The 16,970-nt window shown below is 43.6% G+C and overlaps 3 protein-coding genes and 2 long non-coding RNA genes across 6 annotated transcripts; 2 read left to right on the top strand and 3 right to left on the bottom strand.

The window, feature by feature from the left end:
• The first annotated feature begins 1,648 nt into the window (after positions 1-1,648).
• Positions 1,649-2,188, top strand: LOC135345923 (uncharacterized). 2 transcript variants are annotated; one of them, XR_010397933.1, is made up of 3 exons: positions 1,649-1,723; positions 1,862-1,941; positions 2,000-2,188. It is a non-coding gene; the product is annotated as an uncharacterized LOC135345923 (long non-coding RNA). The 2 variants fall into 2 exon arrangements; XR_010397931.1 differs by having other exon boundaries at positions 1,663-1,793.
• On the bottom strand, positions 2,144-4,386 carry LOC135345922 (TIP41-like protein). The gene is made up of 7 exons (XM_064543369.1): positions 4,134-4,386; positions 3,770-3,949; positions 3,454-3,559; positions 3,161-3,292; positions 2,848-2,943; positions 2,625-2,687; positions 2,144-2,314 (listed from the first exon to the last, which is right to left on the bottom strand). Exons 1-7 carry the CDS (start codon positions 4,283-4,285, stop codon positions 2,201-2,203), a joined length of 843 nt encoding a protein of 280 aa, XP_064399439.1. The 5' UTR covers positions 4,286-4,386; the 3' UTR covers positions 2,144-2,200.
• Positions 4,387-4,484: 98 nt separating this feature from the next.
• Positions 4,485-8,790, top strand: LOC135345919 (delta-1-pyrroline-5-carboxylate synthase-like). Its single transcript, XM_064543367.1, is given in 12 exon segments — positions 4,485-4,733; positions 4,879-5,130; positions 5,214-5,366; positions 5,765-5,983; positions 6,125-6,296; positions 6,428-6,471; positions 6,533-6,850; positions 7,252-7,284; positions 7,287-7,391; positions 7,494-7,692; positions 7,802-8,110; positions 8,262-8,790. Coding segments are annotated over 12 exon segments (2,349 nt in total). The 5' UTR covers positions 4,485-4,505; the 3' UTR covers positions 8,579-8,790.
• A 1,941-nt stretch (positions 8,791-10,731) lies between these two features.
• LOC135345921 (RNA-splicing ligase RtcB homolog) lies at positions 10,732-14,907 on the bottom strand (the record flags this gene model as incomplete). The annotated part of the gene is given in 14 exon segments (XM_064543368.1): positions 10,732-10,920; positions 11,103-11,145; positions 11,210-11,300; positions 11,431-11,459; positions 11,627-11,690; positions 11,757-11,902; positions 12,054-12,143; positions 12,383-12,558; positions 12,682-12,736; positions 12,955-13,059; positions 13,313-13,469; positions 13,826-13,887; positions 14,048-14,142; positions 14,808-14,907. Coding segments are annotated over 14 exon segments (1,278 nt in total), but the record flags the coding sequence as incomplete, so codon positions are not given.
• A 487-nt stretch (positions 14,908-15,394) lies between these two features.
• On the bottom strand, positions 15,395-15,920 carry LOC135345918 (uncharacterized). The gene is made up of 3 exons (XR_010397930.1): positions 15,790-15,920; positions 15,642-15,721; positions 15,395-15,583 (listed from the first exon to the last, which is right to left on the bottom strand). It is a non-coding gene; the product is annotated as an uncharacterized LOC135345918 (long non-coding RNA).
• Between the last annotated feature and the right edge of the window lie 1,050 nt (positions 15,921-16,970).

Here is a 16,970-nt window from a genome sequence, read left to right as displayed (position 1 = left end):
CCATGGTTCTATGGTTCCACGGTTCCATAATTCCACCGTTCCATAGTTCCATAGTTCCTACAGTTTCATGGTTCCTACAGTTCCATGGTTCCATGGTTCCACAGTTTCCATGCTTCCACAGTTCCATGGTTCCACAGTTCCATGGTTCCACAGTTCCATAGTTCCATGGTTCCACGGTTCCATAGTTCCATAGTTCCTACAGTTCCATGGTTCCACAGTTCCATGGTTCCACATTTCCATGGTTCCACCGTTCCATGGTTCCACAGTTCCATGGTTCCATAGTTCCATAGTTCCATGGTTCCATAGTTCCTACAGTTCCATAGTTCCATAGTTCCACCGTTCCATGGTCCCACCGTTCCATGGTTCCATAGTCCCATGGTTCCAAGCGTTCCATGGTTCCATGGTTCCATAGTTCTATGGAACCGTGGAACCTTGGAACTGTGGAACCATGGAACGCTTGAAACTATGGAACCATGGAACGCTTGGAACCGTGGAACTGTGGAACCATGGAACTGTGGAACTATGGAACCGTGGAACTATGGAACCGTGGAACCTTGGAACTGTGGAACCATGGAACGCTTGGAACTGTGGAACCGTGGAACCATGGAACGCTTGGAACCATGGAACTATGGAACCATGGAACGCTTGGAATACTTGGAACTATGGAACCATGGAACGCTTGAAACTACGGAGCCATGGAACTATGGAACCATGGAACGCTTGGAATACTTGGAACCATGGAACCATGGAACTATGGAACCATGGAACGCTTGGAACTATGGAACCATGGAACGCTTGAAACTATGGAACCATGGAACGCTTGGAACCGTGGAACCATGGAACTGTGGAACCATGGAACTATGGAACCATGGAACTGTGGAACCATGGAACGCTTGGAACTGTGAAACCATGGAACCGTGGAACCATGGAACGCTTGCAACCATGGAAGTATGGAACCATGGAACGCTTGCAACCATGGAAGTATGGAACCATGGAACGCTTGGAACCATGGAACTATGGAACGCTTGGAACCATGGAACGGTGGAACCATGGAACGGTGGAACCATGGAACGGTGGAACGGAACCATGGAACTGTGGAACCATGGAACTATGGAACCATGGAACTGTGGAACAATGGAACTGTATAGGAACTATGGAACCATGGAACCATGGAATGGTGGAACCATGGAACTGTGGAATCGTGGAACTATGGAACCGTGGAACCGTGGAACCATAGAACCATGGAAGTGTGGAACCATGGAACCATGGAACCGTGGAACCATGGAACTGTGGAACGGTGGAACCATGGAACTGTGGAACCATGGAACCAGGGAATGCTTGGAACCATGGAACGCTTGGAACCATGGAACTATGGAACCATGGAACCATGGAACGGTGGAAGCATGGAACTGTAGGAACGATGGAACTATGGAACCGTGGAACTGTAGGAACCGTGGAACCATGGAACGGTGGAACCATGGAACTGTGGAAAATCATGGAACTGTGCAACCATCGAACTATAAGAACTACTATAATTATATTGTAGTTTATTGCTGATTCAGCTATATTCGTGAGTCTTATATCAAGTACCAACCGGGCTTCTGCTGGTATCGCAAATCAACTTTTAGGACTTTGTAAGGTGAGAGGTGCGGCTCTGGGTGTGGCTGATTCAGCTAGAGGCTGTAGACTACTGAGGCCTACTTGTGAGTATACAGAAGGCAATGTGAGCATACAGCTGCCTTTGTCCAAAGTTGTCGTATGAAAACCTTAACTTACCACTGATAAATCAGGAGGTAACTAGCTAGAGGCCAATCACATCGATTATGTCGGCGTTAATGTATTAAACCTTTATTTTCTGCAGGTGATGGTAGAAATTCGATCTGCTTTAGCCAGTTCAGTTCAGACCAGTTTGAAACAGCTATCCAAACATTGATTAAAGGGGTAAGTTGTGTGTTTGCCACTTGCCCATGGATGTGATGACCCTTACCTATTACCCCAGGACCTTCCCACTACCAAACAGTCTGGAAACATGCACAGCATGCTGTCAAATGTTACTGGCCATGTTAAGCAACTGTGGGACAAAATGGTTACTAGATAATTTTGTGAGGGACATAAAATTTATCTTTTTCACTTTTTTGCAAAATTTCTATCATGAATATAATTTATACCCGTATAAATATTTTACTTATAGTCCACAAAATTATGTAGTTAAACTTGTAGTCTGTTTAGGAATAGTGATTTTGTGAATAGTGAGTTCCTTGGTGGGTAGAACGCTTCCCAGTTTGTTGGGGTCAGTGAGTAGTGAGGGGTGGACCTGCATGTGAGGAACAGAGATTTCCTTTCGCTGTGTGGATATATAGCATGTGTATGGATCATCGCCTAGCAACCACGATGAATTATCAAGCCAAAAATAAAGGGTGGTGGTGTCAGTGGGGTATGTGGGTCCACATCGATGCCAACTGGACCAACATAAATTTAGCGAAGAGCACTAAACGTGCTAGCATCTTGAAAAACTAAATGCATGAGTATAGCGTGTGATTTTTGGGTGCTTAATCAGCAATGCACAACGAGAAGGTGCAGATTGCAGAATAGCACTAAAGCCGTGGGTATCAGTTTTCGCTTACCTTCAGATCTGCTATCTTTGCTTCCTTACTCGTGTATTCACGGAGGATATGGTCGGTGCCAGCCTAGAGAAGAGAAACACCATGTGACCTGATAACATAACATGCACTTATCCTTTAATAGGAATGTGAAGTGGTGGTGTCAAACTCGCTTCAGGGGTGGTGTCAAACTCGCTTCAGGCAGGAAGGACATTACTTATTTTTTTGATCCACAACAAGCATTCACCTGGTGGTAGAAGCGACTCTCATTCATCCTCACTAACACACCGTCCACTCGTAAGAAGAAGCGTGACAGAATAAAAAAACCACTCGCCATCACCCTCTGCAATTCATTGAACAAAAAAACATAACATAACATACGTACATTAATAGCACTTTGCAGGCATGGAAGAGAAAGACTGTACAGTACATAGTTCCGTATCTTTTGACTGGACTTGAAACTGAAGATACGTATGAGTAGGGATTACTGACGGCCCAAATCTAAGAAGCTACAATCAGGTAGGGATTTCAAAGTCTCCGAATGCATCCCTCCAACTCACAATCTTCACACTGAACACAGCTGTCCCATTGTCTGCCAGCTCATCTTCGTACAAGATCACCTCATCGTAGAAGAATATCTGCTCTTGCTGTTTAAGCTGCTCAAAGTCTATACGATCACTGGTGTCAGTCACCTGCGAGTAGACAATTTGCTAAGTGGAATATCTCTAGAGGGCCATGGAATGTCTATAATTGCTAAAGAACTTGTAGCCTATAATGGCCGGGAATAAAGAAAAATCAACAGCGATAATTCCAACAATAGACTGATAGAGTGTATACATATACTCTCTCTCACCTCCAAGTTAGTGGTTCCTTTGCTAGAGAGGGTTCCTTTGTAGTCGGTGGTGTAGGTCCAATCAAACGGTTTCACCACTACTCCAACCTCCTGCAGACCGGTACCTCTATAAAAAGCAGACATGGCAATTATCATTCGGTACATCACGTTGTCAAAACGTTAATTAGCTTTAAGTCTGCCATTGTTTCAGGGTTTGTAGAATCTTTGCAACAGGGCTAAACAGGCACAGCAATAACTTCAGTACCATACTAAGTTTACACATTCCAAATGATGTGGACAATAATCATGACAAGCAAAAAGTGCTAGCAGATGTCACCTTGTTTTGACCCAGTCTTCAGCAGCTGCCACTTTGAGTGGCTCCTCTGTAGAGTTGATGAGCTTGAGGGCATCCAGGGTGATGAAGCTGAGCACACAACCACACTCGTGCTCTAACTCTAGCCGACTCTCTGGGAATACCATCTCTGGAAGCGAGGGGAGATTCAGCTCATGGCCATACCTGAGTTTGTATAGTATCATGATCATGGTAGCAAAATGTACTTTATTTACGAGTTAAAGATGTAACGATTAAGAGATCACATAAACATTTTACCAAGCCGTGAGATTACCGTAACTATACCTAAAACTATACTGCGACATTTATGTTTGCCCACGGCCACGTATGACGACGAGCACCTACGTACCTACACACAGTGCAGAGATCTCCATTATCAGAATCACAGCCATTTTCTCTACCTCTCTCACAGCTTGACCTCAATATGTGGTTCTTAACAACCAGGAACCGCCATGGGCCGGCTTCAAACTCATTTCTACTAGCAGCAGGAGTCCTGGCCATCTTGAACAATGATTTATTTGGTAAATGGTCGTTAACTCAATTCCATGAATCTTCGCAGGTCATGGAAGCCACACAGATGCATGCAAGGACAAAGGCTTTTGTGTTATCATGTTGTGATAAATGCACTGTAGCTAGCTAGCTTGGAAGCTAGAATTCAGTGTGTCTGTATCAAATACTATAAAATATAAAACTTAACTCTTCAGAATAGATAGCAGCAAAAATGTGGAGGCTTCTCACACAGAGCAAGGTAAAGTCATTGCAGACACACATCAGCCTCAAAGCCCCTGTGAGGAGGTATAGTGGACTGAAGACTGAGAGGAAGATTGCAGCAGTAAGGGGAGACCTTGCTAACAGCAGGAGGATTGTTGTCAAGTTGGGATCAGCTGTGATTACTAGGGACGATGAGTGTGGAATTGCCCTAGGGAGACTAGCAAGTATAATTGAGCAGGTCAGGCCTTGGGATTGTTAAACACAATGCCTATATATATCACCACCTATGTATATGTATACGTTGGATTATGGGGTAACATTTTTATTATTTTCTGTGCAGATAGACCTATATAACTCTCATCTGTATGTTGTCTTTGGTACAGGTGTCATGGCTACACAATCGTGGCAAAGATGTGGTAGTAGTGACCAGTGGTGCAGTGGCCATTGGAAAGCAGAGTATGAGACAAGAAAAGCAGTTGTCCCGAAGTGTGAGACACGCACTTCTGAACTCTCGTGAGACCACCTACTCAGAGGGGGAGGACTTGGAACCCAGGGCATGTGCTGCATCAGGGCAGGTCGGACTCATGACGCTCTATGAGACCATGTTTGCCCAGTATGGAATCAGCTGTGCTCAGGTAGTTCTCTAGCTTCTAACGTATATATTTTCGTGACATTGTATTGCTAAATGTGTGGATTACTGGCATATAAACAACCACAGGTACTAATCACCTCCAACGATCTGACCCATGGCAGCAGTCAAAGGAATTTGCTCAACACAATGAATGCCCTTCTGAGCATGAAAGTGGTCCCTGTACTCAATGGCAACGATGTGGTAGCACCTACCCCCCAGATTGGTAGTGACCTGGAAAATGTAAGCGAGGCAAGTGCTCAACTAGTGCACTCAATAGAGAATACTGACCATTCTGTACTCCTAATTATAGCCTAGTGGATTTGACTTAGAAGTTTCCTGTAGTCGTAATACTCTTTGCGTTTGTGAGGAGCTATTATATGCAAGGCTGAAGCTTCCATTGAAATATGATGGTATATAATTTCGAGTCACAGACGGTTAACGAGTGAATCTGTTGTTTACATGCATGTGTTGAGCACATGGGTCATCCATCAGAACAATGGCTTCTATTGTCAAATGCTTGAGCTCCACCCTCACTGCATTGCACAATGCAGACAATGCAGACACTGTTGAGACTACACACAGAGACGTTTGTATAGTATTATTGAGCCACCTACTCAAACACACACAATCATCGACAGGTCCTAAGCATACCAGACAATGACCAGCTGGCGGCTCAGGTTTCCACGGCAATGAATGCAGACCTCCTAGTGCTGTTATCAGATGTGGATGGACTGTACACCGGTCCACCCAGTGACCCCAGCTCACGACTTATTCAGACTTATTACCCTGAGCATGCCAACAACGAGGTCAAGTTTGGAGGCAAGTCCAGAGTGGGCCGAGGAGGAATGGAGTCAAAGGTGTGTTATTATTGTTCATGTTATGATGTACGTAGTACTCATTTTCGACGTAGTCTGGCCTGGAGGCTGTTTCAAATGTTAACGCTACTGTACCTAGACACTATGATAATGTGGAAGTGCTTATTCAATGTTCCCCTATAGTTACAGTCAGCTGTGAGGGCAGTGGAGGGAGAGACAGCTGTTGTCATTGCCAATGGGATGAGACAAGGGGAGACTATTCTGGACATTGTCCAAGGAAAACCTGTCGGCACCTTTATTACGAGGAATGGACACATTGAGTTAGCAACCAGTGGTGCTGTTTTGGCAGATGAAGGTAAAGCTAGGGTATTTAGTTAGTGTGTATGATTATGAAGAGCTAGCATTTGCGCCTACTGTAATATGTAATACATCCTTGTGGCTTATCTGTGACTTTGCATTCTATTGTTACGCACTCTTTCAATACAGCTCGTGATGGAAGCTATGCTCTCCAAGCACTCTCCTCAGACCAGGTGTGTGTGTTTTTAATAAGTGGTGCACATAAGTTAAGTTACTGCTACTTTGTTGTCATAGAGAGCCGCTATTCTTCACCGTCTAGCAGACCTGGTGATGGAGAGAGAGCAGGAAATTATCACTGCCAACCAGAAGGACATCAAAGAAGCCATTGACCTTGCAGATGCTCTCAAATCTCGACTCAAGCTTACTCACGAGAAACTGGAGAGCCTCTCAGATGGACTACAACAGCTGGCTGAGGCAGTTGTCAATGGCGACCACGTTGGTCAAGTGATCAGACGAACACTGGTGGGAAAGGAGCTGGTGTTGGAGCAGCAGAAAGTGCCCATTGGAGTGCTTCTGGTCATCTTTGAGTCCAGGCCAGACTGTCTCATTCAGGTAACCAGCCCTTTTGTATTGTGGTATTTTCTTTATGAAGGCTAGCTTGTGTGTATGGCATACTTGACTCATGCAGGGTTCTATACAGGGGGGGTGGGGGGCAGAGGGACCGAAGCTCCCCAAACAACCTAACTTTCCCCCTCCACTGCAATTTCTTAGAGAGGGTCTACTAAATGGCATTTAAATTGCACTGACATTCTGAGAAGCTAAAAGAAAATGTTGTTTCAGGGGAGGACTTAACTTAATTCATCTCCCCCCCCCCCCCCCCCCCAAATAACTAATCTCTAGATGGAACCCCTGTCATGCATTGGAACCTAAGAGTATATAACTACTTCGGTTCAAGAATTATGGACTTCATATGCGTGTCTTGAGGAGTTATTGAGTACGTGTCTTTTTTACAGGTTGCAGGTCTGTCAGTGGCCACAGCGAATGGTCTCTTTTCCTCAAGGGTGTTAAAGAGGCCAAGCATAGCAACAGATACCTTCATAGTTTGGTCCAGGAGGCTCTCTCACTGCATGTGCCCAAAGGAGCGGTTGGATTGGTGAGTCATCACATTCCCCTCTAAACGTTACCTAATTTTCACAACTTGCCAGAGAGTGGCCATCACTTCATACATAATAATGTTGTGAAATTAAACCTACAGGTTGACAGCAGAGAGGAAGTGAGTGAGTTGCTCTCGCTACATAACCAAATCGACCTGGTCATCCCAAGGGGAGGAAACAGTCTTGTACGAAGTATCTTGGAGCAGGTGCAGGGCAAGATCCCCGTCCTGGGTCACGCTGACGGAATCTGTCATGTTTACTTGGACAAAGACGCTGATCTCAACAAAGCACTCAATGTTGGTGAGTTGGATTGTAGGCCCAGCTTTGCATACAATGTTTTACCCTCATTGTTAGTTAAGAAAAAGAGAAGTGAGTTGATGGCAATTTATTTTTATCTTTACCTCTGCAGTGGTGGACTCCAAATGTGACTACCCTGCCGCGTGCAATGCCGTGGAGACCATCCTACTACACAAGAGTCTCCTCAACTCCTCCATCTTCCAGTCGGTGATAGCCGCCCTGAAAGAGAGAGGTGTTGTCATCCATCCTGGCCCTTCACTGAGCTCCACCCTCCCCTTCCACTCGGGACCAGTGCCCTCACTGCACGTTGAGTACGGGGGGCTAGAGTGCAACTTGGAGGTGGTGGACTCTTTGTCTGATGCAGTACAGCATATCAACACTTATGGCAGCTCACACACTGATGCCATTGTCACAGAAAATGGTGAGAATGATTGACCATCTAACATACAAAATCAGGTTAACCCCCCCTTGTGCGTGAAATAATAACACACGTTACAAGGAGTGCATGAATACCTGATGTTACGTACTTGGTTTTATGTATCAATTAATTTAAAATGTGACCTCTTCCCTAGATGCCACAGCTGATGAGTTTCTCCGATGTGTGGACAGTGCGTGTGTGTTTCACAATGCCAGTACCAGGTTTGCCGATGGCTATCGATTTGGACTGGGGGCTGAGGTGGGAATCAGCACCGGGCGTATCCACGCTAGAGGACCGGTGGGTATTGAAGGACTTCTCACAACAAAATGGCTACTGAGAGGTGAAGGACATGCAGTGACAGACTTTGGCCAAGACGGCTCTTGTGTGTACATACATCAGCAGCTGGCTACCGACAAGAGCAAGCCAGTCCATTCTGAAACTGAAGATCATTCTAACACATTGGCCAATTAGATCAAATGAGCGTATTTTTTATTTTGTTGTCATATTTTTGTACACTCATTAATTCACATGGATTCAATCCCCTCATTTAATAATTAGTTTTACATAATCATGTTGTATATAGAGAACTGAGTGCATAATTATTATACATGTATACAACATGATATTTAATGTGTGATGCCATAAATTAAGTGAGGATAAAAAAAAAAGTTGGAATTATACAACCATTTTAATACCATCATGTTTTTGGACCTTGAATTTTCTTCATTTCACGTTGCAAGTTCTGTAAAAAGTTCTTGGTCACTCTGCCAGTCGATATACCTGCATAGGAGGCACAGCATGCAGCTAGCTACGAGTCAGATATCATGTACATTGTATGCATGGTTGGTAGCCATTGAACCATATCATGCCAGAAACTTAGCCTCGTTCCCAGGTAAATTTTGTTTAATATATAGAACGAAGTTGAAAAATACGACCTGATATTGATTGTATCTGGGCGTGGCAGAAATCAGAAACAGATTCTTCACATTTTGTTTCCTGTCATATTTCCCCGTATAAGTTTAATATCGTAATTTAGCTCTGTGTATGCTCTCAAGCACTAAAATCTCTAGCCATAGATTATCTAGCTAGCTAGCTATGGCAAGTTTAAGTTGTTCAGATTGACGTATACATTGTCTTGCGGAAACAAGAAGGCCTCCTTCTCATTGCAAAACAGGCCCAGGCTCTCAAGCTCCTGTCAGAAGGAAGAAACGTCTTTGTCTGGTTTTCAACATGGTATGGCAAGTTTCTTGCTATCAATTACTGCCTTTTGTGATGGACTACAAGCTAATAGAGCTAATAAACCAACACTGCTGGCCCTTGTCGACAGGTGTGTTGTTCTAGCAAAATCTCTTTGCTTTTGTTTTTTGGTTCCTAACCACGCCCAGATACAATCAATACCACCAGGCCTAGTTGGTGACCTAGCGTTATTTTAGAGGCAACTCGGCTGGAAAGTGTGTTATATTATAGGAGGTGACAAAGACATTCATTCGATCTTGAACCTAGACAATTATGGCCATGAAATACAGTAGAGTATCTCAATTCAGCTCTCTGAATTACGGTCACCTCGATATACTAGCTGGTCGTTTCGTTTGGCACAGATTGCTAGCTAGATCATTACTACACAAAACTCGCTGCGGCCACCTCGCTATTCTGTTCTGATCTTTCCAAACTAGTTTTTTTATACTTATAATGCGGCCGGATATACGTTTTGGGTGTTGTTTGGCAAAGAAAATTGGAAGAGAGAGCGCAATTATAATGATTTTTATCCTCGAGACGAAACAGAACCGCTAAATTAACCATTGGATTTGAGGTAGGACCGTGAATGAGCTGGGGCCACTTTCTAAAATGCAGCCACCTCGCTAACGCGGCCAAACTGTACTGTCCCAAGGATTAACGAGAGTCTACTTTGAAACTCAATCCTCAAATATAAAATCCGTGAAACAGTTGGTCCTTAAGAAAATGTGGCGCTATACGGAAGTAAAGGTAACTATTAGAATATACAGCTGTCATCACTCACTGTGCATGTGTGTGCCAGTCATATCAGAGAGTTTGGTCCACTGGTAGATGGTCAGTTGAGCCAGTCTCCTGAACAGGTAGGACTCAGCCAGTCGCCTCTCACCAACCTCATTCATGAACTTCCTGAAACCATTATTATAATTGCATCTATGCTTTTATTATCAACTACATTGTATATACTTCGAAAAAACTGCAAAAATCGTCTGATTTAAAACGCTAATTGACAAGAAGTAAAATAATGTTGGCACTATTTAAATTAATATTAAAATGAGTGGCACTTTTTCTCTTTTTCTTAAAATTTGAGATTTTTATTTATAATTAAAAGTATTAAGTGTGTACATATCTCTACATGGGGTATATATATAGACTACAACAGATATATCTACCTCAGAACCTGTAATAATACAATCAGCATAAAAAGGGAAAACACAGATACCACCATGGCCGGCCATGCCTAGCTACATAGCTAACATAGGCTATGTCATAGCCTAGCTATAGTTTATGTAACTGCATTCACACTCACATAAAGAAAAACCTCAGTCCAGTTCCAAGAGGCATCACTAGTATAAGTTATCTACTAGCTGGGTTATTAAATCATGTGCTCAGAGTCAATATCCAAGAACATCATTTTTATAAATAAACGTTTGTGCACAGTCAGCAATAGTCAGCAATCAACAAAGTGGCGTAAAAACACAGAAATCAACAATAAACAGAGTCATGCATGATGATTCATCAACCCTTGATCACTGCGATAGGTCTCAACTTAATTGCTTTCTTGCTGATTCCAGCTGCATGACCTGTGTGAGTAAACGTACAATTGGCAATGAATTATTATTTAAAATAGGTGATCGTAATACAATATCGTATGCATCCTCTGACGAAGGAACTAATTTTGTATTCTCTGTATGAGTATTCTTTGTATGACATTAAGGTGAATCAAGCAACTGGTTTCATAATCTAAACTAGTTCACAAACTTACAAGTATCGACAACATCTGTGACATTCTTGTAAGATTGAGGTGCCTGCATGTACAATTATATGAAAGGGGTAAAGTTCGAATATATCCGGAAATATCAGGACACACACCTCTTCCATGACAAGCTTGGGTGAGGCCACTCGAATAGCAATACCCTTCTCAGACAGGGCGTCCAATACCTCCTGGTAATCTATAGTACGTCTACAAAGAAGGGGCGGGACACCAACGTAAGTAATCATGCTGCTAATGGTGACGATAATAAACACTGACTTAGGAAGATCCTCCTTAGTATACCCAATGGGCCCATTATTACATACATTATTATGTATACCTTGACTTTGCTCTTGACAAGGCACGACCCTGTAAGGAAGGAAAGTACGTATAGTCAAAATCACCTCACCATGCCATCATAAACTCCTGATGCCATACAGTATAATGGTACTACATGTACATGTATATATGTAGTAGCACCAACAATGTGGTCGGGGGAATTGACACACAACAAACGATAATTTGTATACACTCACAGCTCCGTGACAGGTGGACCCAAATGTTTCGGTGAAGCCTTTCGATGTGCCAGTCAGCACATAACTGTAGGGGAGCAGGTTGCAGATAAGTACTGCTAAATAAAGTGTCAAATGCACTACATTTTTTTACCTGCAAGTTCCCATGGTCCCCCCAATGAGCACGGGCTGTCCTGTGAGCTGATAGTCAACTGGTATGAGGGGGTGGTGAGGGGGGAAGGCTCGGGTCGATCCCTTACGATGAACTAGCAGTGTACGCTCTCTACCATCCACCACGTGACAAGTAGTCAAGGGAACAACAAGACATATTCACTTAGGCATGCATGTTAGACAACAAAGGAAAGGAAATATTTACAGAGACACTCAGAGTGTAACATTTCCTCGTGTAAGTACAATACTAAAAATTTGTATATGCAAGTTTGGATATGTGCTCCTCCACTTTGGCGATGTTGTGAGACACATCGTAGACAATGTGCATGTCCAGATCATCAGGGGTGGAATTAAATGCCTTGGCAAATGCCTGCAGTGGGTATAACATTGGAGTATCCATTTTGAAGCATTTTCACTATTAGAATTACCATAATTATAAATAGCCACACAATTCAAATGCCGAGCCCTAGATTGTGGTACACACATGTGCTAAAGTTCCATTTATGTTTTACATGTAATTGTCAGTGAATTACCCTTGAATTTGGGGCAGAGAGAGAAACCTAGTCAAATTTTTAGGCTTGATTGAATGCTCATAATGACAGTCTGTACCTGTCTTGTGAGAAAGGTCATGCTGGACCTGTTGACCCAAGCATAGTTGGCAGCTGCGGCCATGCCCTTGAGGTAGTTTTGGCCCTCACGAGAGGAGATGTGGGCACAGGCCAGCTGACGATCGTTGACATGGATCTTGTCTCGTGACATGGCCTTCTCCATCTCAACTAGAGCATCTGAGGGAGGGGTTACGGTAAGGTTAATGACTTACAAGCTTGTGTGAATTGTTGATGACTGAAATATTAGTTAGGTGACTAGTTCTAATTTTGCTAGGACAGTGAAATATAGGTAGCACTCACCAGTGGCCACCTGATGTCCCAGTCCTCTACTGCCACTGTGAATCATTACACATACCTGCACAGAAAAAGAACAAATAATAGACACTCTGTTAGAGTCAGCTCACATACGTAGCTGAAAATCTAAAGCACAACGACTTGATCTACTTGTGAAAAGCTCAAAGTACAGTGTACCATTGAACATTCAGTATGCTTGGGAGTTTGTTCTTAGCTAAAGACATTATATTAAACAACTGATGACTACAGGAGCAGACAGGGATTTACGGCAACCCTCACCTGCCCTTTACTCTCCACACCCATCTTGGCAGCTGCCAGCTTATCGTAGATCTCGTCCACCACCTGGATCTCAGCGTAGTGGTTGCCGGCACCCAACGTGCCCAGCTACAATGGACACACAGACTATGGTGATAAAATGAAACCACACAGATCAGGAATGAGTATCTCTTAGATCTATAGAAAGTATGGACATGTACATAATTATAATATTATTATCACCATAGTTATGTACACACCAACTACATGTACATGCAAGAAACTAACAACCCTTCCAGTACATATGGGCACCACACTCACATGAAACGTTCTGGTAAGTTACAACCAACCTAACTTGAGTACAACCCCATGTAGTACTGACCTGTGGCAGTCCCCTCTTCTTGGCCCTCGTGGAGACCTTGGAGGGGTCGGCCTGGAGCATACGGCCATACTCCTCACAGTGCTCCTTGTCCTCTGCCCACGCATAGCCCTCCCTTAGGGACCAGTCCATACCCATCTCAAGGGCATCCTCTAGGTCCCTGTAGCGGGCGTACAATACTGTACTCGAGCAGTACAGAGTTGCATACATGTATATGAATGGTGAGTGGATGCACAAGTAATACACTGACGACAATAATTATGCGTACGTGCATGTATGCTGTCTGCAATCACAGTGAATGTCATTGTAATGAGGCAGCTTTATTTTGTTCCAGGAAGCATTCAACAAACAAACTCCTTTCCAAATCTATTGTACAGTACATGTATGGGTGCTAACCTCCCTAAAAACTGTATAACCATAAATATACACTTTGTGTACTCTACTAGTAATACAGTGTGCCCTTGGCGTACATGTACATTGAGGCATAATAAGGAGCAAACACACACGGTTGCTTACTTGGCGTTCATTGGAATGACTCCCTTGGAACCCACTCCCACGGGGATGTGATCAAACAGTGACTGCAGGGAAGCAAAACAGTGTGACAACTTTAGCTAGACGACCTGGAGGTTGAAATACTAACATTACTCAGGAGGCTTGATACCCATTAATTAGGAGGAGGCAAACACATTACTATCCTAGGTCATCGTCGCATGTATGAGCCCCCTCCACACAGCCCACCTGTGCCAGCTGCTCTTTGATAGGCTGGACGTCCTTCTCAAACAGATTGGTCCTCACCAGACGCACTCCACAGTTGATGTCAAAACCAACACCGCCTGCAAGCCAAAAAAGTGTTACTGACATTGGTACAACAGTTTCAAAATTATTGGTAGGGATGCACATAGCTACTATGAAATCACCTCGGGTGCTGATGCTTCGGTGGAGGCACCAAACATGAAGCTACTAGATCTTGCTACATATATATTGGTGCAAAAAGTGGGAAATAATCGACCAATTAAAATCCAAGAAAACATGACTAGAAGCCTATAGAAACTCTTACTTGCTCTTTATTGATCCTTGAGCAGCTGTACAAACAGACACACACACACAAACACACTACCGTATGCCTCGCTTGCGCATGCGCACCGAGGCATAACTACCACAACACAGCTAAACATACATTTATTAATTATTATAGCTACATGTACAGCAGCAATATACTGAAAAACAGCATGAAAAATAACCTTTATAAAGTAAAAGCTCACATCCATCGTCCCAATATTATAGCTACATGTACAGCAGCAATATACTGAAAAACAGCATGAAAAATAACCTTTATAAAGTGAAAGCTCACATCCATCGTCCCAAACTCAGGAAAGTAACTAAAAGCAATTCATCATTGGCACTATTACCATACTAATGCTTTACAGCTACATGTAAGATTTATTTTCTTAGCTTGCCACAATTGTGATAAATTTGGGGGGAGGAGCACACACTGTACCTGGAGAAACCACTGCTTGGGGGTCGTTGACATCGAAGGCAGCCATGTTACCAATGGCAAACCCATAGCCAGAGTGGACATCAGGAAGACCAACTGAGTGCTGTATAGATTTTGTGTGGGTATGTAAACACACAGGGTCTTACAACGTACTTACATGCAACTAAAGGAGCTGCACCAAAGCTTACCCCGACAAATCTGCACCTTCTCGTTGTGCATTGCTGATTAAGCACCCAAAAATCACACGCTATACTCATGCATTTAGTTTTTCAAGATGCTAGCACGTTTAGTGCTCTTCGCTAAATTTATGTTGGTCCAGTTGGCATCGATGTGGACCCACATACCCCACTGACACCACCACCCTTTATTTTTGGCTTGATAATTCATCGTGGTTGCTAGGCGATGATCCATACACATGCTATATATCCACACAGCGAAAGGAAATCTCTGTTCCTCACATGCAGGTCCACCCCTCACTACTCACTGACCCCAACAAACTGGGAAGCGTTCTACCCACCAAGGAACTCACTATTCACAAAATCACTATTCCTAAACAGACTACAAGTTTAACTACATAATTTTGTGGACTATAAGTAAAATATTTATACGGGTATAAATTATATTCATGATAGAAATTTTGCAAAAAAGTGAAAAAGATAAATTTTATGTCCCTCACAAAATTATCTAGTAACCATTTTGTCCCACAGTTGCTTAACATGGCCAGTAACATTTGACAGCATGCTGTGCATGTTTCCAGACTGTTTGGTAGTGGGAAGGTCCTGGGGTAATAGGTAAGGGTCATCACATCCATGGGCAAGTGGCAAACACACAACTTACCCCTTTAATCAATGTTTGGATAGCTGTTTCAAACTGGTCTGAACTGAACTGGCTAAAGCAGATCGAATTTCTACCATCACCTGCAGAAAATAAAGGTTTAATACATTAACGCCGACATAATCGATGTGATTGGCCTCTAGCTAGTTACCTCCTGATTTATCAGTGGTAAGTTAAGGTTTTCATACGACAACTTTGGACAAAGGCAGCTGTATGCTCACATTGCCTTCTGTATACTCACAAGTAGGCCTCAGTAGTCTACAGCCTCTAGCTGAATCAGCCACACCCAGAGCCGCACCTCTCACCTTACAAAGTCCTAAAAGTTGATTTGCGATACCAGCAGAAGCCCGGTTGGTACTTGATATAAGACTCACGAATATAGCTGAATCAGCAATAAACTACAATATAATTATAGTAGTTCTTATAGTTCGATGGTTGCACAGTTCCATGATTTTCCACAGTTCCATGGTTCCACCGTTCCATGGTTCCACGGTTCCTACAGTTCCACGGTTCCATAGTTCCATCGTTCCTACAGTTCCATGCTTCCACCGTTCCATGGTTCCATGGTTCCATAGTTCCATGGTTCCAAGCGTTCCATGGTTCCAAGCATTCCCTGGTTCCATGGTTCCACAGTTCCATGGTTCCACCGTTCCACAGTTCCATGGTTCCACGGTTCCATGGTTCCATGGTTCCACACTTCCATGGTTCTATGGTTCCACGGTTCCACGGTTCCATAGTTCCACGATTCCACAGTTCCATGGTTCCACCATTCCATGGTTCCATGGTTCCATAGTTCCTATACAGTTCAATTGTTCCACAGTTCCATGGTTCCATAGTTCCATGGTTCCACAGTTCCATGGTTCCAAGCGTTCCATGGTTCCACGGTTCCACGGTTCCATAGTTCCACGGTTCCACGGTTCCAAGCGTTCCATGGTTCCACAGTTCCATGGTTCCACAGTTCCATGGTTCTATGGTTCCACATCCATGGTTCCACGGTTCCATGGTTCCACAGTTCCATTGTTCCACGGTTCTATGGTTCCACGGTTCCATAATTCCACCGTTCCATAGTTCCATAGTTCCTACAGTTTCATGGTTCCTACAGTTCCATGGTTCCATGGTTCCACAGTTTCCATGCTTCCACAGTTCCATGGTTCCACAGTTCCATGGTTCCACGGTTCCATAGTTCCATGGTTCCACGGTTCCATAGTTCCATAGTTCCTACAGTTCCATGGTTCCACAGTTCCATGGTTCCACATTTCCATGGTTCCATAGTTCCATGGTTCCACGGTTCCATAGTTCCATGGTTCCACAGTTCCATGGTTCCATAGTTCC

Source organism: Halichondria panicea, chromosome 13 (assembly GCF_963675165.1).
Source record: "Halichondria panicea chromosome 13, odHalPani1.1, whole genome shotgun sequence".
NCBI classification, from domain to species: Eukaryota; Metazoa; Porifera; class Demospongiae; order Suberitida; family Halichondriidae; genus Halichondria; species Halichondria panicea.
The sequence above is the reverse complement of the archived record's forward strand: the minus strand, read 5'-3'. Positions and strand labels throughout refer to the sequence as shown.